The sequence below is a fragment of the Gymnoscopelus microlampas genome (genome assembly GCF_963454915.1).
Source record: "Gymnoscopelus microlampas genome assembly, chromosome: 5".
NCBI classification, from domain to species: domain Eukaryota; kingdom Metazoa; phylum Chordata; class Actinopteri; order Myctophiformes; family Myctophidae; genus Gymnoscopelus; species Gymnoscopelus microlampas.
This window is the reverse complement of record NC_139942.1, coordinates 51,653,235-51,675,672: the sequence shown is the minus strand read 5'-3', so window position 1 is coordinate 51,675,672 and position 22,438 is coordinate 51,653,235. Positions and strand designations below refer to the sequence as shown.

Sequence of the window (22,438 nt, the reverse complement as noted above, 5' to 3'; positions counted from 1 at the left end):
ACATATATTAATAAAGAAGATGCAATTAGAGCGTGAATGACAATGCTGTGTTTCTGTGCTCTCGGTTTGTATTAAGGGTGACCCATTCGAGTGGCAAATTAAATGTAAATTAAACACACCATCTATTGAGAAAACAAGAAGATATGTTGACAAGGACACCCCATACATTTGGAAACATACTTTTATTCAAATCAATATTGTCTCCAGTTCATGTAGGATGATTTTAAAAGTAGGCTAAGTGCAGTTGAATTACAGTGGATTCTTATGGGCTGGCCTGCAGTACACCGTTCTCCCTTAAGCCCAATGCATACTCCACTAGGTGACTAGGGGATTTGTTCGGTTCGGCTGGGTCCAGACTGCAATATGATGTCATTCAGAGGTTCAGGTGGGCGGGACCAGAACTTCTGTCGGCTGTCTGAGATGTTGTTTCAACTACCCGAACTGCTGCTGCTGTGTGTGTGTGTGTGTGTGTGTGTGTGTGTGTGTGTGTGTGTGTGTGTGTGTGTGTGTGTGTGTGTGTGTGTGTGTGTGTGTGTGTGTGTGTGTGTGTGTGTGTGTGTGTGTGTGTGTGTGTGTGTGTATATAATGCAGATAGATAGATAGATATTCTATACATATGCATAGAATGGAATATACCACTAGAGGTCAATTATAGTCACAAATGTGTAAAATCAACCAAAAAGCTATACAATAAAGACAAGAAAATATACCCAGGCATACCCAATAATCAATAATGTATGTAATCAAAGTAAACGAGAATAAAAAAATAAAAAAAAATAAACAAGAAGAAGCATTATGTATAAAAATGAGACCATATCAATAGAGCATATATGGGCAACTGGCGGGCCAGGGGTCACATGCAGCCCCCTAACTGCGGCCCACGGGTCAATATCTGAATATTGATACATTATTGATTTCATATGTTCCAATTCCAAATATGCACGTCAACGTTTCTTATTTAGACCAGGAAACTGCGTTGCATTTAGCTTTGAAATCCAGATGCTCTTCGTCTTTAGAAGTTTTTCCAACATCTCGTCCATGGTCCTTTTCCTGGTCTTGGTCATCTCGGGGACATGGTCTATTCCCATGGCTTCGAAGATTACTGTCTCACCACTATGAACTTTAGCAAAATGTGTCTTCATTGCACCTTTAGATCTATGTTCTGGAAGTCTGTCGTTAAAGCATCGTTCGGTAGATCCAACGTAGAAAGCAGTACAGCGAGCAGCGCAACAGATGAGAATATAAACAACGTGAGTAGTCAAGCAATCGATGCGATGTTCAATAGTATGTTGCACTTGTGTCTTAGGATGTTTAAAACATTTTGATTCGACCACTAGATCACATCCCATCCTACAATGGTTACATTTGAAAGTGCCCACTTCGGATAGCGACGTCTGTTGTTCCAGTCCAGTGCAGGGAGACAGCAGGGTGGGCTCTCTCCTGAAAGAAAAGACAGGGGTGTGTGTGAATTAAGATGTCGTCACAGTGAATGAAGTCCCAATTCCTTTTAATTATGTTGCGTATACCATACGCCTCTGTGCTGAATCGAGTGTATTTTGGTACTGCAGCTCACTGCAGCTGCATGGGGCCAGACACATGATCGAGCGAAAATGGTTTTGACCAATGGGCTCGACTCACAAACTTGCGCACGAGCTTGCGCACAGAGTTGCGCACGGAGGTGACACTACTGCGCATGCGAGCCGACGCGCAGAGGCCCCAGATAGGCCCCACCCGTCATCTTCCCCAACACGGAAGAAGGGGTAAAAAGGTAGTATGCGCTGTGGGTGAGCAACTCCATACAAGCGAATGGGTGGAAATTTCCGGTTACCTCTCTAGATACAGTATAATATATAACTAACTATAATAATATATAGGCACTTGATTTCTTTTAGTTGTTTTGGGCCTCCTATTCAGAAGGACATTGTAAGTGCTTTAATATTAAAACGACTGTGCATCTCTCTGCTCTTGGATTGAAAATACATTACTAAAAAATATATATATTATTTACCGTGTTCTTGCTGTGCTGGAGCTCTTTTGGTCAATGGAAGTCTGCCTATGTTTTTGGAGTATTTTCAACAATTGTTTCTGAAATACTCAGATACTGACCATGATACTGATCATGATACTGTCATGATACTGATCATGATACTGTCATGATACTGATCATGATACTGATCATGATACTGACATGGTACTGACATGATACTGACCATGATACTGAGGGGTTGGTGCAGCGAACACTGCAGCAAGGTGTACTTTACATTTCTTAAGACAGTTTTCCAAATATACATTCTTGTGCTGGACTCTGTATTTTATTTTCATACATTTCATTGTTGGGCCACTAAATGGTATATGCATGTTGTGTAACCCTTTAGCCTCTGTCACTGTGGTCAACATTGGGCCTAATTAAGGGAAATTAGGAACACCTGTTTACCTCAGTATGCTCAGATCTCCTCAGTTTGCAAGTTGTGACTGCAGATAGCAAATGTTTGACCTCCACTCTGTTTGTGATCACCATAGGATTGTAAGTTTGTGCATTTCCTTTCCTTGTACAAATGATCAGTGTTGATATTTGCTAACTTAGGCTACAGTGTTGTGCTTTAGACTTTGTATCTTACACCTGTTTGTTTATGGCATTAGATGGTGTTGCATCAGCCAGCATTATGTTCATTTGGGTTGTATTGTAGCTGCTCTCCTGTTATTTGGAGTTGTGCTTAAATTCATGTCATGTGTGTATAATTTTGCAGCACTGCTTAATGTAATATAGTGCAGTATACATGACCAATCAATGTGTATTTTTCTTTTTTGTAGTTTTACTGTGTGTGTCCTGCTACACTGGGAGTGGAGGGGAATAAATCGCTTTGCGAGAAACAGTAAAAGGACTCCCAGTTGTCTGTCTTCCTAGTTGGAAAAGGGGTAACTTTTTTTACGAAGGCGGAATCATTATTTTCTACATTTTGGACCAAATAACCAATTTTACAATGAGGTGCCCACTCTTCCTTATGCCCACTCTTCCTGTTACCGTGGAAAAGATAGTAGGCCTACTCACTTGCATTCAAATGCGTTGAGATCTTTCTTCTGCCTGCTGGGTTTCTTGCCAACAGTTAATTCAGCAAATCCAGCTTTTGGAAAATAATCAAAATTCAACCTGAGTTGTGCAGCAGCAGTATATGCAGTCATATGAACAAAATAATGAAAAAGACTGAAGATACATCATTGTCTGATATGGTTGAAATTACTTTCAGACATTTAAACATTCTGTTATTAGTATTATATTTTGAGGAAAAGCTGTCATACTTTGAAAAACACATGTGTGTAGGTATACCAAGCCACAGTGTTGTTTAGGCTACTACTTGTTTCTGAGAGAAATAAATAAATATACATTCACACGCACACGCGCACGCACGCACGCACGCACGCACGCACGCACGCACGCACGCGCGCGCGCGCGCACACACACACACACACACACACACACACACACACTACTAGTATACTGTATGGGGGTCTTTACCTTTAAGTTCCTCACTGGTATCATCACTGGTATCATCACTGGTAGAGGAATCTACCTGAATGTGGAGGTAAATACAGGTTTCAACTGAGCATTTCACAAATGTATATGCACGTATATGCATATTGTATCTATATTTATATCAAAACTGTTAATCAGGATTCAAATTCAAAAATAGCAACAGTAGCAGTCTTTTACTGTCTGCTAGTCTGTCTGCTACTTTTCATGCTTTTGTGTGACACTGTAATATGATCAAGTAGGGCTTTAATTTACGGAAAAACACAAAAAGTTAAAAAGAAATATGGACATACCAGAAAGAGGTTTCTGCCCGACAGCAACGATATATTTGTTCATCATATTCATCTGGGAATTTGTCTAGATCCGGCACTGCTGACCAGTATTGCCATGTCTGCTTATCATAAGCGTCTTTGGGCTTGTTTTTTTCTGTAAAGTTGCTTGTAAATATTGGTAGTTGCAGGTTGCGGCCTTGTTTTTAAAGTGCAGTTGCTTATTTGGGCTTTCTCAAACATTTTCATGTCAAGGACCCCGATATTATTAGGTATTACTATTTATCTTTGGACCCCCATCTGGTATTATGTTATGGCCCCGATTTGCATTGTTAAAATGTTTCAAAAATATTGCACATTTTGCACTTTTCTTTCAAGATTAAAAATAAATTGCCTGGGCTGTATCATGATGGTCCAGGCACCCTAGGCTGCAATGCCAGCCTGACAGTGTGTCACAGGTTCGACTCCCGTTCCCGACGACCTTTGCTGCGTGTCACCCCCCCATCTCTCTCCCCATTTCCTGTCAGCCTACTTTCCCTATCCCTCTCTAAATAAAGCCCCCCAAAAAAATCTTTTAACATAAAAAAAAAAAAAAAAAAAAATAGTAGATATACAGTCTCACAATGCGTCGCAGCGCGTTGTGAGATTGTAGGGCTTGTGAGATTTGGGCTTGGGCTTGTTTTCAAATACCTGGTTACTTATTTCTCTCGCATTATCTGGCAACTCTGCTGCTGACGTGGCTTTGGACGACGGTGGATGTGCGGTCTCAGGTTGACTGGCCATCTCCCAGTTGTCTGTCTTCCTAGTTGGAAAAGGGGTAACTTTTTTACGAGGGCGGAATCATTATTTTCTACATTTTGGACCAAATAACCAATTTTACAATGAGGTGCCCACTCTTCCTTATGCCCACTCTTCCTGTTACCGTGGAAAAGATAGTAGGCCTACTCACTTGCGTTCAAATGCGTTGAGATCTTTCTTCTGCCTGCTGGGTTTCTTGCCAACAGTTAATTCAGCAAATCCAGCTTTTGGAAAATAATCAAAATTCAACCTGAGTTGTACAGCAGCAGTATATGCAGTCATATGAACAAAATAATGAAAAAGACTGAAAATACATCATTGTCTGATATGGTTGAAATTACTTTCAGACATTTAAACATTCTGTTATTAGTATTATATTTTGAGGAAAAGCTGTCATACTTTGAAAAACACATGTGTGTAGGTATACCAAGCCACAGTGTTGTTTAGGCTACTACTTGTTTCTGAGAGAAATAAATAAATATACATTCACACGCACGCACGTGCGCACACGCACGCACGCACGCAGACACACACACACACACACACACACACACACACACACACACACACACACACACACACACACACACACACACACACACACACACACACTACTAGTATACTGTATGGGGGTCTTTACCTTTAAGTTCCTCCATATCACTGGTAGAGGAATCTACCTGAATGTGGAGGTAAATACAGGTGTCATGTATTTAAATAAATATTTACAGTATTTCACAAATGTTTATACGTTTATGCATATTGTATCTCTATGTATATCATCTCCATCGGGTGGAAACCTAATATGTCCAAAAACTTTCAGGATTCAAATTCAAAAGTAGCATATCTACAAGCTCAAAACGTGTCGCTTTGCGCTGCATTTCAGACTTGTAGATCTGCTACTTTTGATGCTTCTGTGTGACACTTTAGTGTGATCAAGTAGGGCTTTAATTTCCGGATAAAAAACAAAAAGTAAAACAAAATATGGACATACCAGAAAGAGGTTTCTGCCCGACAGCAACGATATATTTGTTCATTATATTCATCTGGGTATTTGTCTAGATCCGGCACTGCTGACCAGTGTTGCCTGTCTGCTTATTATAAGCCTATTTGGGCTTGTTTTTTTCAGAAAAGTTGCTTGTAAATATTGGTAGTTGCGGGTTGCGGCCTTGTTTTTAAAGTGCAGTTGCTTATTTGGGCTTTCTCAAACATTTTCATGTCAAGGACCCCCATATTAATAGGTATTACTATGTATCTGTGGACCCCCATCTGGTATTATCTTATGGCCCCGATTTGTGTTGTTAAAATGTTTAAGAAAATATTGCACATTTTGCACTTTTCTTTCAAGATTAAAAATACATTGCCTGGGTTGTATCATGACGGTCCAGGCACCCTAGGCTACAATGCCAGCCTGACAGTGTGTCACGGGTTCGACTCCCGTTCCCGACGACCTTTGCTGCGTGGCACCCCCCCATCTCTCTCCCCATTTCCTGTCAGCCTACTTTCCCTATCCCTCTCTAAATAAAGGCATAAAAAGTCCCCCCAAAAAATCTTTTAACATGAAAAAACGAAAATAAATAAATAGTAGATCGTCTCACAATGCGTCGCAGCGTGTTGTGAGATTGTAGGGCTAGTGAGATTTGGGCTTGGGCTTGTTTTCAAATACCTGGTTGCTTATTTCTATCGCATTATCTGGCAACTTTGCAGCTGATGTGCAGGCTTTGGACGACGGTGGAGGTTGACTGGCCATCTTGAGGTGTTAAAACATTTGAAACTACAAAACAAACACATAACACTCATCATCAGTGGTGGACAAAGTACCTGAGTCAATACCCCTGGTCAAATATATTACTCCACTACACATGAAAGTTGCTCTGTCAAATTTTACTTGAGTTAAAGTACTGGAGTCGATCGAATTAGAGTAGACGATCTATAAACTCATGCACAACGTGTCGCATCGCGACAACTTGAGAGCTTTATTATGGGCTGTTTCCCTCTCGCTATTATAGTATAGTTTGTTGATTACTTTTGATGCAGCACTGGTCCTTTTTCTTGCCTTTTTTTGGTATTAAAAAGGTCTTAAACGTCCTTAAATTGTCACTGCAAGCTGTCATCTGGGGACCCCCCCGAATAATGTGGGGACCCCCACCCACAGGTTGAGAACCACTGGTTTAAGTGGTCAAGAGCAGAAGCCAAAATAAAACATTATGTCCACTTTCATCGGGGTGTCAGGTTTCATCTGAGGGGCGTTGTCAATAACTTTCTCTCTCTTTATGTACTCTTTGTCGTACTTCCATTTAAAGTGTGATGGTATTCAATACTATTTAAACCTTTTTATCTGGTCTGCAAGTATGAACTATGTATTTTAAAAGGATAATGGCTATTATCACAGTAGTTAAGTAGCCTATTCCATGTACTTTCATAGTTATACAATGTAACACCACAAACTTGTCAAACATTTTCAATATTTTCCTGCCATGCCTGCATATCTAGATTAAAAAAGTCGAGACACTATACCCTTCTCGCAGCGTAAGAAGTTGAAAGAAGTGGTGGCCTCTCTCTCATCAGAGTGTGTGAACCATGGATATGTGTGGGAGTTCATCTGAGGACGTGCTTTTGCTCAAACGCAGCTAGAAACTGTAAAAACAAATGACTCACTGTAGGGCTTCCTGTCCAGGAACCATGAGACAGAGGGTGGGGGTGGTTGGGGGGCGGGGGGCATGTACAAATTGATATGTATATTGGCCATGGACCCCCATTTATTTGAAATGATTTTGTGCAAATGACCCCCATTAGAGAAGATTTGTGTTACAAGTGTTAAAGATTATTCATAGTTTTTCAACATTTTGACAGATAAAAAAATAATTTGAAATAGTGACCGATGAGCTGATAAATTTCTTTAAAAAAGAAGGAAAAAAAACTGCCTCATAGAACGGCTATTTCTTTTACTAGAGGTTCGGGCCGCTACGCGGCTCTCACACCTACGTCGCACCACCGATCCGACATTTGTCAGAGTACCTGTTGTACCAGTCTGTCTGTGTCCCTTTTGTGCCCATATGGAGATCTCTGTACATGTCTGTCTACCTGTGTAGACAGGTGTGGATATGTCTGAGTCAGAGAATTCTGTGAACCCATCATCAAAGAAACGAGAAAATGATGACAGTGAAGTGACAATTTAAGGACCTTTAAGACCTTTTTAATAGCTAAACAAAAAAAAGAAAGAAAACTATTACTGCATCAAAAGTAATCAACAAACTATACTATAAAAACTGGTCAAATATTGGCCAAATTGTCAAACATTATACGAGGCAAAATTGTTGAAAATACAAGCTACAAGCTCACAACTTGCGAGCTTGTAGATCTGCTATTTTCACAATAGTTCAAATATGATCATTTTGGGGGGGGGGGGGGGGGGGGGGCGCCCTGAAAAGGTTGAGAATCACTCTTTGGAAATTCACTGAGTTCCTCTTACTGACGCAACCCTTCCCGAAAGCAGAGAAGTTTTACAGCCTGCCTCTCAGCAGGAAGCCAAGCCACAGTATCACTCACAAGCTGGCTCCATGAGCAATGGAAAGTGTATAAAAATACTTAGTGTTACTATGTTTTATGAGTTTAATATATGATTGTTTGCAGATATGACCCCACAATATCTGAATTTGGGGTGATCTGAAGTGTAATACTTTTCTTGTATGACATTAATGTTTTAACTGTCTTCCGGTTGTCTTAAAATGTTGATGTTTCATATCTAAAGAATTCATTCTGCCTTCAAATCCTAGGTCGGATTTATCCTATATTGAAATTGCCCCGAGGTCTTCAACAGGAGGTCCGGGACCCCTATAGGCCCTAGGGGGTCCTCAGAGTTACTACAGGGAGGCCGCTAAATCTTTGTGTGATAGGATATATTATGTTTTTACTTGAACCCAACATCCATTTTCTGGAAAGATGGAAAGATTTATGGAAAGATTTCCCAATGCAATTTTTTTAAAGTAAGTCCACAAATAGGCCATTTCCAACCCGGAAGAAGGGGTGAAAAGGGAGTATGCGAATGGTGATGCGAATGGTGGTAATAATACTAATAATAAATAATACTAATGAAGTACTCAATTCAGTGACCTACGTTCAATGAAGTGAATGGCAGGTCGTTGAGTTAAAGTGTGAATTCCTTCGCCACTAGCCATTAATTATCACCTCAAGAACAATAGTCACACACATGATAAGCCTTCACCTCCAGTCAGACTACTAGTCAGACAGACCAAATTGCTGCCCCCCAGCCCAGCCCTCCTGCGTGCAGCGTATCAGATGCGTATCAACGTATCCGATACGACGTCTCGAACGTTTTTTGGATGTATACGATGGCACCGTAAAAAATCTACAGGCCACACTGCGTATACAGCGTACCACGGTAGAACACACCACTGTGTGTGTGTGTGTGTGTGTGTGTGTGTGTGTGTGTGTGTGTGTGTGTGTGTGTGTGTGTGTGTGTGTGTGTGTGTGTGTGTGTGTGTGTGTGTGTGTGTGTGTGTGTGTGAGAGAGAGAGAGTAATGTGTGAGAGAGAGTAATGTGGGTGTTCATCTGAGGTGGACGAGCTAGCTCTAAAAACTGTAAAAACAAATGCGTCACTGTAGGCACCCTGGGCAAGACCTGCGATGTTGGTTGTCTAGGAAGTTGACAACCGGAAATGGTTGAATTTGGCGGATGTACTGCCCAAGGAAATGACGTTGATGCTTTACAAATCTGTTAACATTCTCCGTGAATGAAACGAGTGTTGTGATTGGTCAAAAAATATTGTTTCCGGGGGAAACGGAAATCCTGTCCACTCAGGACTTCCTAGACATTCGCTGCTTTAGGTCGTGACCAGGCTCTTCTTTTCGCAGATGAGTGAGGCTGGGACCGAGGTTACACTGTAGGGCAGAAGTAGCCTGTAGAAGCAGCCTTCCTACTGCCTCCCAGTTGTTTTGTGTTGCAATGCAACATGTGACAAGGGCGTTGCGCACAGACGAGATCATGTTCTCAAACATTTTCATGTCAAATTATGATTATACATTTGCCCACGGACTCCCATTTGAAAAGACTTTGTGCCAGGGACGCCCATAAGATAATATTTCTGTTACAAGTGTTACAAATTATTCAAACTTTTTCAAAAGATTTCAAGATATTAAAACAATTATAAGAATCAAAAATAGCCAATTCTACAAGCTCACAATGCGAAATGAGAAAACATGTGTGTGTGTGTGTGTGTGTGTGTGTGTGTAATTTGATGACCGCCGGAGTCTCCGGTAGGAGCAGCCACCTGGTCATCAAATTATTGGCTTAGGAATGGGACAAAAATAAATCTCCATTAATTCAAGGCTTCATGGGGTGTGTAATTTATAGAAAATATGTAATTATTTGGGTGAACTACTCCTTTAAACTGGTCTGTGATTTGTTCCAAGGTTCTTCCTGACCTTATTGTCGTCCCAGCTTACTTTGAAATCACTCGCATCGCATTAGAATTATCTCATTAAAATCACACAAATTAAAGAGAAGATTTAGCCGGTTATAGAAATCTATTTTAGCGGATGGATGGCAGTACAAATATTTCAAAGTAAAAGGCATCTCGGTTGATAATAACATCCACACCGACACACTCAATGGGGTTAATCAATCATTTAATAAAGTAATTGATTAATAATTAATCCCCATTTTGGGCTAATCATTATAGGCAAAACGTTTCATAGATCTGATATATACAGTATACTGTATACATTTTTTTAAACTATGTTTAAATATAGAACAGACATCAATGAAGATCACTGCAGTAATCATGACCTCATTTAATTCCCAATAAAGATCTTTATTTTTTCAGTTTTTTTAAATAGCCAAAAATAAAAAATAAAATACATACAGGTAAATAAAGTGAGCTGATCATTCATAAAACCACGTTGTGCATATCAGTTATGGTTCCTGTTCAAACTGTAAACCAATAATGTTGCCGACCACCTAAAAGGACTTGAACCCAGTTTCTCTCCTCTTGTTTTAAACCAACCTTATACATTATCCTGAGAATCGCAAGTTTGAAGTCCAATTTGAGTAAAATAAAAACAATGTAGATGATGCAAGTACACACAAAGGACACCCATACACTCTTAAAATCCATAGCATCACCCCATCCCACCCTCCACCAGCACACACAAGAAAATAAATACATTAAAAATAAACCATATCGGACATAAGTGAAGGGGCCCTCTCTCCAAGGAGTTTCTACAACCTGACCCATACTGCAACATTGTTCAACAAAGACACCTTTTTTTTCTTCTTCTAAAAACAAACAAAAAAAGGAAACCTTTGCCCGTCAAACCCAGAGACCTCATCCCACATTATGATTAAAAATCATTCTTTAAAACACTACAGGCAGAATGTCTAATCAAAGAAAAATAAAGCTTTCAAGACAGTGAATTGTTTAGATAAGACAAGAAAGAATACAGCAAACATTTTCTCATAGTCATCAAATGTTTTGGGCTTTCCTTTTAAGCTATTGTCTACTGTCTTTGGCTCCACAAGGCCTGTGAGACAGGGGCCCCTAATTTAGACATATACCTCCACCAGGCCTATGAGAGAGGGGGCCCCCTACGGTAGACACATACCTCCACCAGGCCTATGAGAGAGGGCCCCCTACGGTATAACTCCACCAGGCCTATGAGAGAGGGGCCCCTAAGGTTGACATATACCTCCACCAGGCCTATGAGAGAGGGGCCCCTAAGGTAGAAACATGCCTCCGTCCACTAGGCTGCGAGAGAGGGGCCCTAACCACTTAAACCCAAGGGTTCTATACTAGGCCCCTTCCTGTTTTCACTCTGCACTAACTATCTTAGCTGGTAATAGCCGATCTACAAGCTCAAAACGTGCCACGTTGTGAGCTTGAAGATCAACTATTTTCACCGAATGTTAGCCCAGGAATAGTGATGCTAGGGTTCAAGTGGCTACGGAGAGATGCACCTCCGGTCGGTAATTAGTTTTGCCCTCCTGATAAGCTCCAAACATCCAGGGAAACTCTGCAGCGGAGCTACTTAGAATTACTAAATAAAAAGACAAAACAGATCTGATAGTTAATCGCCAGACTGTAGCAAAATTCAGTTCCATGCTGCTGAAATGTTGACGTGCGGGTTTGACCCATTGTTCCACTCATTTCAGCAAATCCTCCCAAGACAGAGAACTCATTGCGATCTGCTCGATCACAAGTCTTTTTTTTGTGTTTCTTTTTCTTCGATCGAGCAGAAGAGAAAAGGAGGAGATTGGTAAACAGTCCCAACTCGAAAATGAACGGCAACGATTCCCGAGATGTCCCGACTCCGACATGCACGAGTGTCCTGTCAAGATGCAGGCCTCCTTGTCCAAACATGTCAGGAATAAAGAATGGAGACACGCTGTATTTCCGGGGGATGTTACGCTTTGATGTTTGCAGCGCATCGCAAAAAAGAAAAAGAAAGAAACAATAAAGAAAGGAAAGGCTGTTGCAGTTTCCAGTCTCTGGAAAATCACAGACGCTGACAACAGCTGTGCATGACCCAGTTCCATCCAGGGAACTCATTAAAGTCAATACCGTGTAACTTTTTCAATTAAACAACAGTTATTTTTTATCTTTATTCTAATCTTTCACTGGGATATTCTTTGACAACAGCCATTCCACATGATGTTTTTTAACTTCTCTGAAAACTATTTTTAATTGTGTCTGCTCTGACACTCGTATGTATTTATTTATTTAAAAAATCATATATATTATGCTTTCTGACAATGTCATTGTTGCTTTCCAAAACATCCCTGGCACTAGGCCCCAGTAGCATTAGTTTTGGAGCGGCACTTCCGTGTTTTGGTTTTCAAACTGCATTCTGGGAATCGCAGTTCAAACAGACAACGGAGCTACCGGAGGATGTCACCAAACAGACTGCTAACGTCACACAGCAAGACTTTAATATCAATAGGAAACAAACCTGGACCTGATTTGTTAAGCCTTTGCACCAGTGTGGCGGCTGCAGGTTTCTGACAGCGGCATCGTTACGTGTTCATCGCTACACAAGAGAATAAAAATAAACTAACAATTGGATATAGCTATGAATGGTATTGTTAGCTAATGTGGAAAGACATGGTCCACACACTGGAGCATGCTCCCATAGTTAGTTTAACAACCAGACGGGGGACGTTTTGAACGTCTTTTCTACAAGAGAAAACACAGAAGCATACCGTACTGAACTGCGTTTCAGAGCAATTAAGTCATATACGTATATATGTTTTCTTTTTGCCACCTTATTGTCAAGTCCCCAGGACTTTTTTGTGTTATCCTTTTAGCTCACATAGCTGACTGCACCTTGTGCTGTTTAAATTTTTGTCTAAAAAAAGTATTCAATCAATCAATCAAATCACGCTGTATTTACTGTACTTTTGAGACAGACCCTTTATTCTGTTTTTAATTGCTGTACTGTCTTTGGCGCCTGAATTTCTCCCAGCGGGATCATTATAAAAGGTCTCAACTCATCTCTTCATCAGACAAAGTAAGCTCTTCCTCTAGTCTGAGGAGCAGCTAACGGTGGCAGCATACTCCAAGCCAACATCAACTTTGTTGAGTGTCTTGCTCAGAGTGAGCCGCGGTGTTGCTAGGCAGACTACTGGGTGGGTGGGGGGGGTCTAGCGTTCACAACTCAAGAGCTAGTATAAACAAAATAGTTTTGTTAAGCTCGGCAAGCACCGCCATAGCCGGAGAAATGTTTGGCGTGGTTTGGAGTACGGCCGCCAGCCTCGAGAGACACGACACCTCGTGGTCATTTATTAAACTAACTATATGGGAGGATGATCCATTTTTTCGACTCTTGTTTCCTGTCCAGCACCTGGGATTTCGGATGTGCGTGCTTTTGTTATCTTCTTTAAATTGTTACGTCTCACCTTACGTTTTCAGTTAAAAGTTTGCAAAAGAAAAAAAATAGATAATAATAATTAGGTGCACAATTATGCTGGTGCAAATTCTTAACCAGATCAGACCTTGTCCAGCTGATGCATCAGATTTTTGTCTCTGAAAGAGTTCAGAGAGTGAGAGCAAAACATAACAAAACAAAACAAAAAACATTTGCTATTGATGAATTAACCACTTAAACCCTATACTTAGTCGACCGGATGCCCAGGGCTCTATACCCAGGCCTCCTACCGCTTTCACCCTACACTAAATATTTTCACCCCAAAAAAACATAGCCCAGTCCTCGGCTATTTTGACCCAATATTAGCCCCAGAATAGTAGGTAAAACATAGGGTCCAAGTGGCTCCAAACTGAGGTGATGTGAATTCTTTCTGGATTAAAGCCCCGAATTATACTTCAGTCGCGCGACTGCGCCGCACGTCGGAAATAGCTGGCCATATCGTCTTCATTTCCGACGCACGATGCCGTCGTGGAAAGGGAGCACAAAACCAGGCTTTTATAGTCCTACAATCCCTGACATCCCGGCCGGGAAGGAAGGAAGGGGGAGGGGAGGGAGGGAGGGAGGGAGGGGGGGTGTATTGCAGCTAGATTGAGGAGGGGGGGGGGGGGGGGGGGTTTGACTCTCAATCTCGTCATGACTCCTCGTTGCCCGAGTCGTCGTCGTCATAGCAGCAGTCGGCGTCCTCGTCCTCCAGCTCCTCGTCGTCGTAGTAGTCGTCGTAGAAGAGGTCGGAGCCCTCGTCGGCGGGCGGGGCGCGCGTGCGCACGCAGTACTCCGCCAGCGTGGTGGGCACCTTCACCCCGTCCCGCTCCGCCTCCGCCTTGGTGGCCAGCACCTGTTTCCTGTTCAGGAAAAAAAACAAAGAGTTCAGCTGTAGCCGACACACTTGTAGGTAGGGTCGTCACGGTTACAAATTTAAGTTGACGATTAATTGTCCCTCAAATAATTGTGATTAACGATTTAAGTGTGTGTTTGGCGTTGACATGGGAACATATGAATAAAAACATAATTTCTGTTTGCCTTTTAGGCTTCGTAATCAAAGCTTGCACACCTGGGGCAGATGACAAATAACTGAAATATACATAGAATCTACTGACATATTTAATCATTTTCAAAATAGTATAAATAGTTGATCTACAAGCTTACGACGCGTCACTTTGTGACGCAAATATGGGGCGGGTTTATCACCAGAGGCTTTTTTATAAAAAAACATTTTAATATATTTTTATCGACTTTTCAAACAAACAGAGGCATTTTTTTTTATTCGCCCCTTGGAACTGCAGGTTCCGCACAGAGATTCCAGACTAATATATACACAGTGATATTAGCAGCATAGCCGTGGGAAGACCTTTTAGGTTAAGGGTGCAGTATGCGCGCGCGAAGATTTTTCGCGGTTTTGGTCGGGTTCTGGGAGGTTTTTGTCACCTAAATTCGGTTTATTCGGTTAACCTAAATTCGGTACCTGGGGGGAGGGGGGGCGGCCGCACCCCCCGCACCCCTACTTCCCGCGGTACTGATTAGCAGTGTTGATTTTGACAGCACATTTTGATTTAGTTTCAGTCATAGTCTTTCGAATAAAATTCCATTTAGTTTTAGTCATATTTTAGTCATCTGAAACGTTTTACTGTTAGTCTAGTTTTAGTCGACTAAATCTACAGTTGATTTAGTCGACTAAAATGTATTCTGGCGGTGCCTTGATGGCGCCGTAATGGCTGATTTTACACTTGGTTGCATGCTGAAAATAGCCGATCTACAAGCTCACAACGCGTCGCAGTGCGACGCGTTGTGAGCTTGTAGATCTGCTATTTTCAGAGCACAACACCCGACGCCAAAAATGACTTGTCTTTTAGTTCTACTGGATCTCATTTTAGTCTAGTTTTTATTTGTTGACCAAATTGTCAGTATATTTAGTCTTAGTTATAGTCATCATAGCTTGGTTTTTATTTAGTTTTTATCTAGTTTTCGTCAGTGAAAAAAGACAGTCGACAAAAGAATTTCGTCATAGTTTTAGTCGACGAAATCAATACTGGATATTGGCCTGGCCATGCCAGGCTAGTTTTAACCCTTGTGTTTTACCCCAGTACAGTAAATAAGACAAACGTATTTTCATCGAAGCATTGATTCTAGCGAGGTGTTTTACCTGATGATCTCTGCATATTCTCGGTCCTTGCCCTTGCTCTCCCTCCATTTGCGGTACATGACAGAGGCGTCTACGTTGGCGGGGGAGAAGGTGTTGGGCTCATTCAGCAGGGAGATCACACTCAGCAAGATGGTCCTGAAGGCAAAGCAACACACCAATCCATTAGTTTAATTTCATTAATACAACTAAAGAATGACCATAATATACTTAGGATCTGAACGATTCATTTGAAAACGTATCAAAATCACAATATGAACAATTGCGATTTCCAAATCGCAGAGACTGCAGTTATAATTGCATAAAAGACAGGGGGGTCTAAAATGCACTTCTGTTCTGAACACGGTATTTTAATGTTTAAGTAGTATGGTCCATGAATCACCCTTAATGTACGTTGTTTTTATGATTAGTTCACTAGAAGTCATAGACTGTACAGTGTACAATGTAAACATATTTTAATGTTAATTGCCCAGCCCAGAAATATTACTCTTTGATACCATCATCACCGTTACAGGATGAACCGTCAAACTACTTTTTTTTCTCCATTCAAATCAGGTGTGTTGAGTTTGTTTTTCAGCAGACTGCATGTACGGTGCTTTTGTTTTCAGACGTTAAGCAAATCTTATTTTAACCTTACACCTACATACATATATGCAAAAGTAGTTAATATAACATCACAATCATTTTAACCACTTTAACCATTCTTGTATACTATTAAAAAAAAAAGATCAATATTTTTGAAAGATTGTGAAAATGTGTGCAAATCTTTGAATGTATATATATTTTTTTTAATCAAACATTTTTAACTCAAATCTTTGCTTCTGGGGGTCCCTAGAACAGCATATTTTGAGATGGTGGTTGGCAGCCAAATAAATATAATTTTAGCACCCTTATAGCAACATACGTTTTTCAGAAAACTGTTAGGATTTAGAAGACATTCTGTAGAATCTGCCTCAGGTCTTAATGGGTTAAATGACAGCTATTGGGTGACACAGGGGGAACAGACAGCCTGAGGCGACTACATGTAAACACATCCAAAACAGGCACGGTGCTGGAGCACAACAACAAAATATTTCAACACTTGATAGGTATAAATAGGACAACAACACACACTGCCACGAGACACTAGCTAATGTTGAAATACACCAGAGGGCCCTGCCAGTGACAACAACATGCCCCCTGACAGGTGAGCGCTATGAAAAGGATCCCCTGTCCACTTCCAGGAACTTGGACAGTTAAACCATTAAGACCTGAGGCGATTCTTAAACATTTTCTAAATCCTAACAGTTTTCTGAAAAAAATCAAAATATAAATGTTCAAGATTTTTCAAAAATAGCAGATCTACAAGCTCATAGCGGTGCCATTTTTGAATAGCCAAAGACATCTAAAATGCAACAAAGGCAGTGTATTACCGCGTTCTAATCCAACATGAAGACGTAATCTGAAGACTCACCTCTCCAGACTCCACCTTAACCCGTAGCACTTGCCCTAGCCTTGACGACCATATGCAGTTTTACTCTTATGTTTAAAATGTAATTTAGATAGCATGTTATGTAGACAGATGCCAGGTTCATTTGTTGACCTGGCATCATATAGTGTGTACCCAGAACCCGATCCAGAGATCACATCATCACCCCAGTCCTCCACGACCTTCACTGGCTCCCAGTAAAACACAGAATAGATTTCAAAATACTCATTACCTCCTACAAGGCCCTCAATAACCAGGCTCCCCGCTACCTCTCTGACCTCCTCAAACGCCACGCCCCCTCCTGCTCCCTCAGGTCTGGTGATGCCAACCTCCTGGACTTCCCCCACAAAAAACTAACAAACGCACCTGGGGTGATGGGGCTTTCTCAGTTGCAGCCCCCTCCATTTGGAGACTTTTTCAGACTTGCTTTCCCGCCTAACTCAAACGAAATCTCCCTTTCTGCTTATTAGTCTTAGCTTAACGTTTTTAGCCCTTTAACTTTTTCGCTGCTAATAAAGTTGTTTATTTTTTATTGTTGAGGTAAAGCGACTTTACATGAAATGAAAAGCGCTATATCAGTCTGCTGAAGATGTATTTACCTAACGTTCTGGGTGGGGTTCCACCTCTCTGAAGGCAGCTCTCCACTCTGGGGGTCATCCACTGGGGGGTGTAGTATGGAAATACACACATCTCCATTCTGAAAAACCACAACAACATGAAATAATCATCGAATAAAAGAACTGAAGCACTTGTCACTCACGTATATACACTGACATGTTTGATATCTGCTGCCGTTTGACGTTTCGCCTGCACAAGACACTGTGATTCTATATCCGCTGCTATTTTTAACTGCCCCATTTTATTGCCATTTCAAACCGTGCACCTTATGTATCTACTTGACACTGCTTGTAATAAATTATGAATATTAGACTGAGTGAGCATGTAGATCTGCTATTTTTGAAAAATCCCTGGCACAATATATTTTTTTAAGATGGTGGTCCGCAGCCAAATACATATCATTTTGGGGGTCCTTGACATGAAAAGTTTGAGAACCACTGGTCTACATAACATGTTATGTAAATGACATGTTAACCGTTGCATAAGCCTGCAAGGTCCTCAAGGCTAGGTCAAGTGCTACGGGCTAAAGGTGCAGTCTGAAGAGTCAGCAGATCTAACTGGAAATAAGTGTTTCATTACGAGTTTATGTGTATATATCCTGGGTTGAAGTTATATTGTGATTACTTGTATTTCTCTTTTCCCAAAATCAAATCAAATACGTCACACGGTCAGCTATACCAGGACCTGCTTGATGTCAAATATTAAATGATATAACATCAACAAAACAACAACAGGGCATGTTGTCCATTCCTTATGTCTTCAATAATAATAGTCCTGACTTCACTCCCACTACCCCTGGGTCACACAGTTATTTTATGTATTGGATTTCCCATAGGGGTAATCTTAGGTCGTGTTCATGTTTATTTCTGGAACACAGTTCTTTTATGACGCGACCTAAGATTCCCCCCTATGGGAAATTCAAAACAAAAAAATGACGCTGTGACCCAGGGGTAGTCAGGACTCTATAGACTAGAGCAGGGGTCTTCAACAGGGGGTCTGGCACCCATAGGGGGTCCTCAGAGCTACTATAGGGGGACCGCCAAACGTTTGTGTGATAGGATTTTTTTTTTACATTAACCACTTGAACCCTAGCATCCCTATTCTGAGGGGAACATTAACCGTCCGTAAATAGCAGATCTACAAGCTCACAACGCCTCGCGCTGCGAGCCGTTGTGAGCTTGTAGATCACAATATAGAGGGGGTCCCTGCTTCATCTCTCTCTCTCAGCTAGGGGGTCCTTGTCCTGAAAAACGTTGACGAGCCCTGGCCTAGAGCAAAGCTCAGAATAGCTTTACACAGAGACTGTAATTAATATTCTCACCTCATAAATATTGGGGTGCCACATCTTTGTGAGGAAGCGGAAGGCGGGTGGAGAGTAGGGATAGTCGATGGGGAACTTGATCCGAGCCTAGGGGACGAAAAAACAAAAAGGTTCTGTGTTTATTTAAATAATTTGTATTTATTTATTTGTAACTCCACTTTACTTCAGTGGTTCTCAATCTGTGGGTTGGAGCCCCCAGGGGGATCCCCACATGATTTTTGAGGGCTCCCCAGATGACAGTGACAATTTAAGGACTTTTAAGACCTTTTTAATACCTAAAAGAAACTAAAGAAATTAAATGAAAAAGACCATTGCTGCATCAAAAGTAGTCAACAAACTATACAATAAAACTGGTCAAACATTGGCCAAATTGTCAAATAATATAAGCAAATATTGTGAGAATAGCTGATCTACAAGCTCACAACATTGTGAGGCGTTAGATCGCCTATTTTCACAATATTTATCTGTGGTATAGAGTCAAACTAAATGTAATGCCTCAACTCCTACAATTTCAAGTACTTGTCAGGGTGGGGGTGTCCCCAGTTCAAACATGATCATTTTAGGGGGTCCCCAGTTCACATATGATTATTTTGGGGGGTCCCCAGCTCAAATATGATCCATTTTTTTTGGGGGGGGGGGTCACTGCCTGAAAAGGTTGAGAACCACTGCTTTAATTCATCATTCATTTATCTATGTGTAACTCAAGAGATTGTACAAATGGAACCAAATGGGGCCCAAAACTCCTGTTACTTCGCACTGTGTGTGTGTGTGTGTGTGTGTGTGTGTGTGTGTGTGTGTGTGTGTGTGTGTGTGTGTGTGTGTGTGTGTGTGTGTGTGTGTGTGTGTGTGTGTGTGTGTGTGTGTGTGTGTGTGTACTGTGTACTGTGTACACATTACACAATTATGTTTTAGATTACACATTAATATGATCACTTGTCAGTTGTGTGATTACCATGTAATAAACAAAATGATGTCTTCTTACCTTAAAGTACCCCCCTTCATAGTGACCCCCTCCTCTTACCTTACAGTCCCACCCTCCATAATAATTACCATGTAATAAACAATGTACCCCTTCATAATAATTGTAATTACAATGTATGAACAAACTCTTCATAACCTTCATAATAATAAGTCTCATAATAATAATAATAATAAGTTCATAATAATAAGTTCTCTCCTCCTTACCTTAAAGTAACCCCCTTCATAATAATCATCATGTAATAAAAATAAACAATGAACCCCCCCCTTCAAAATAATTGTAGTTACAATGTAATAATCAAAATCTTCCTCTCCTACTCCTACTCCTTACCTTAAAGTACCCCGTTCATAATAATTACCATGTAATAATAATAAACAATCCCTTCTCTCCTCCTCCTTACCTTAAAGTACCCCCCTTCATAGTGAGTGTTGGGGGGCCCAAAAATAGCCACTTCCCAGTTGTACAGGTCTGCCTCGTCCACCAGTGTTATCCTGAAGCCCTCCACGGGCTCCTCCTGGAGACTCTTCATCTCCAACATCAGAGCTTTCTGGGAGCTGGCCACATGAGTGGGCCCCCCACCACCCCCACCTCCACCTCCACCACTGTGCTGAGCCATTTCTATTGAAAATACAAGATTATTCTAAAAGAAGATGATGATCTGGTTTGATCTGATCTAATAAAATACAAATAAAATAATATTAACAAAAAAAAAAAAGGAAGAATAATCTGATCTGATCTAAGACTGATAAGAAATACAAAATAAAAATAACAGATCCTCTTTGTTGTCTAATCTATAGAGTGGATCGGGGACAATGAAACAAGGCCAATCCTCCTGGTGAAGCTGTGCTGCTGCTGCGCACAAAGTCAGGCAGACAAAGGCTTTGTGTTGAATGTCTTTTCTTTCCACTCTATAGAAGCGATCAGGTTATTATGTATCTTTTTTTTAGCTGGATCGATACATGGGTTGATCAGGTATTAAGTGACCCCAGCATGGCCCTAATATGGTCTGGTCTGGTCTGTCCCCTGCACCGGTGGGCAGTCACTCAGTTAGTCCTGGATCCAACACAACAACAACCCACTAGGTCAGCCTGGATAAGCTGTAAACCTAATGCTAATGTATGAGCTAACAACTGAACCCTGGCAGCACTGTTGCCAGGTTGTGCGAGAGAAATAAGCCAACTAGGTCTTATGAAAACAAAGCCACAATGAGCACTCAGACCCCTATATACATTGGCTATTTGGAAGAAGAAAAAAAAAAGATCTACAAGCTCACAACGCGTCGTTTAGTCCTCTGGATCCAATACAATAACAAGCCTCACTAGGTCAGCCCCTGCTGGATAAGCTTCTGCCTGTAAATCTAATGCTAATGTATGAGCTATAACAACTGAACCCCTATGGGGGTTCCAGTCCTATCCCTATACTCTAAATAAACTCTGCTCCTTTTCTTAATGAACTAATTGTGTTGTAAATCTAAAGAGAGAACAACAACAAGGCCAGCTGGTTGTAAGGGTTTGATCAGAGCAGCAGCAGATAGATAGAGAGAGAATCAGATCCTGGTCCAACAGCAGCTCAGCTGGAGAAAGGAGAATGTGTTGTTGAAAGCAGTGTTGCCAGATTTTGTGAGAGAAGTAAGCAACCTGGTCTAGGAAAACAAGCCCAAAAGAAGTAATAGGCAGCTGTCAGCATCAAAGGATATTATTACAGCATCAGTGTAATGCAATAATTGCATTGTAAAAAGAACACAAATTAAGCTTTTCACGTCATTTTATTAGATTTGTATTTAACCTATACAAATTGTAATTAAATGTAAAATCAAAATTCCGCTGCACATGTCACTTAATTTGATTTGTTGCCTTGTACATACATTTGGTATGAGTTGGTTAACTGTTAATGATGGTGTCATGTAAGTGACATCACTTCTTCACATTTGTTCACATTTGCGTCACTTTGGTGTCATGTAAGTGACATCTGTCACAACGCGTTGTGAGCTTGTAGATCTGCTATTCTTTTTTTTTTTTATCTTGAGGAAAAAAGTGAAACATTTTGAATATGTTTTGAAACATGTTAACAACACAAATCAAGTACAGTGGCCACAAAATACTTTCAGATGGGGGTCTGTGGACACATTCATAGATTAATTTGGGGGTCCTTGACATGAAAATGTTTAAGAACCACTGGTTAAAACAACATTAGGAAGCCCCAAATAAGCAACTACTCTTTAGAAACAAGCCCAAATAAGCAACTACACTTTAGAAACAAGCCCATGCCCTTAAAGGTAAGAGGAGGGGAATACTTTGTTTATTACATGGTAATTATTATTATGAAGGGGGTATCGCCTACTTTAAGGCAATGGTTCTCAAACCTTTAAATGTCAAGGTC

General features: G+C 40.9%; 2 protein-coding genes across 5 annotated transcripts; both read right to left on the bottom strand.

The window, feature by feature from the left end:
- Positions 1 to 14: 14 nt before the first annotated feature.
- LOC311044704 (uncharacterized protein) lies at positions 15 to 7,182 on the bottom strand. The gene is made up of 8 exons (XM_084056458.1): positions 7,111 to 7,182; positions 6,260 to 6,367; positions 5,237 to 5,273; positions 4,748 to 4,820; positions 4,489 to 4,600; positions 3,515 to 3,569; positions 3,050 to 3,122; positions 15 to 1,440 (listed from the first exon to the last, which is right to left on the bottom strand). The coding sequence occupies exons 2-8, from the start codon at positions 6,341 to 6,343 to the stop codon at positions 945 to 947; spliced, it is 930 nt and encodes a 309-aa protein (XP_083912584.1). The 5' UTR covers positions 6,344 to 6,367; positions 7,111 to 7,182; the 3' UTR covers positions 15 to 944.
- Positions 7,183 to 10,402: 3,220 nt separating this feature from the next.
- cdc34b (cell division cycle 34 homolog b) lies at positions 10,403 to 21,642 on the bottom strand. 4 transcript variants are annotated; one of them, XR_014600727.1, is made up of 6 exons: positions 20,460 to 21,642; positions 19,081 to 19,167; positions 17,741 to 17,838; positions 15,677 to 15,811; positions 11,302 to 14,378; positions 10,403 to 11,217 (listed from the first exon to the last, which is right to left on the bottom strand). XR_014600727.1 is itself a non-coding variant. In XM_084056462.1 (5 exons), exons 1-5 carry the CDS (start codon positions 20,673 to 20,675, stop codon positions 14,168 to 14,170), a joined length of 747 nt encoding a protein of 248 aa, XP_083912588.1. In that variant the 5' UTR covers positions 20,676 to 21,623; the 3' UTR covers positions 10,804 to 14,167. The 4 variants fall into 4 exon arrangements, 1 of the variants encoding a protein (XP_083912588.1); XR_014600728.1 differs by having other exon boundaries at positions 10,403 to 11,170; XR_014600729.1 differs by having other exon boundaries at positions 10,804 to 11,170; positions 11,218 to 14,378; positions 20,460 to 21,623.
- Positions 21,643 to 22,438: the final 796 nt, after the last annotated feature.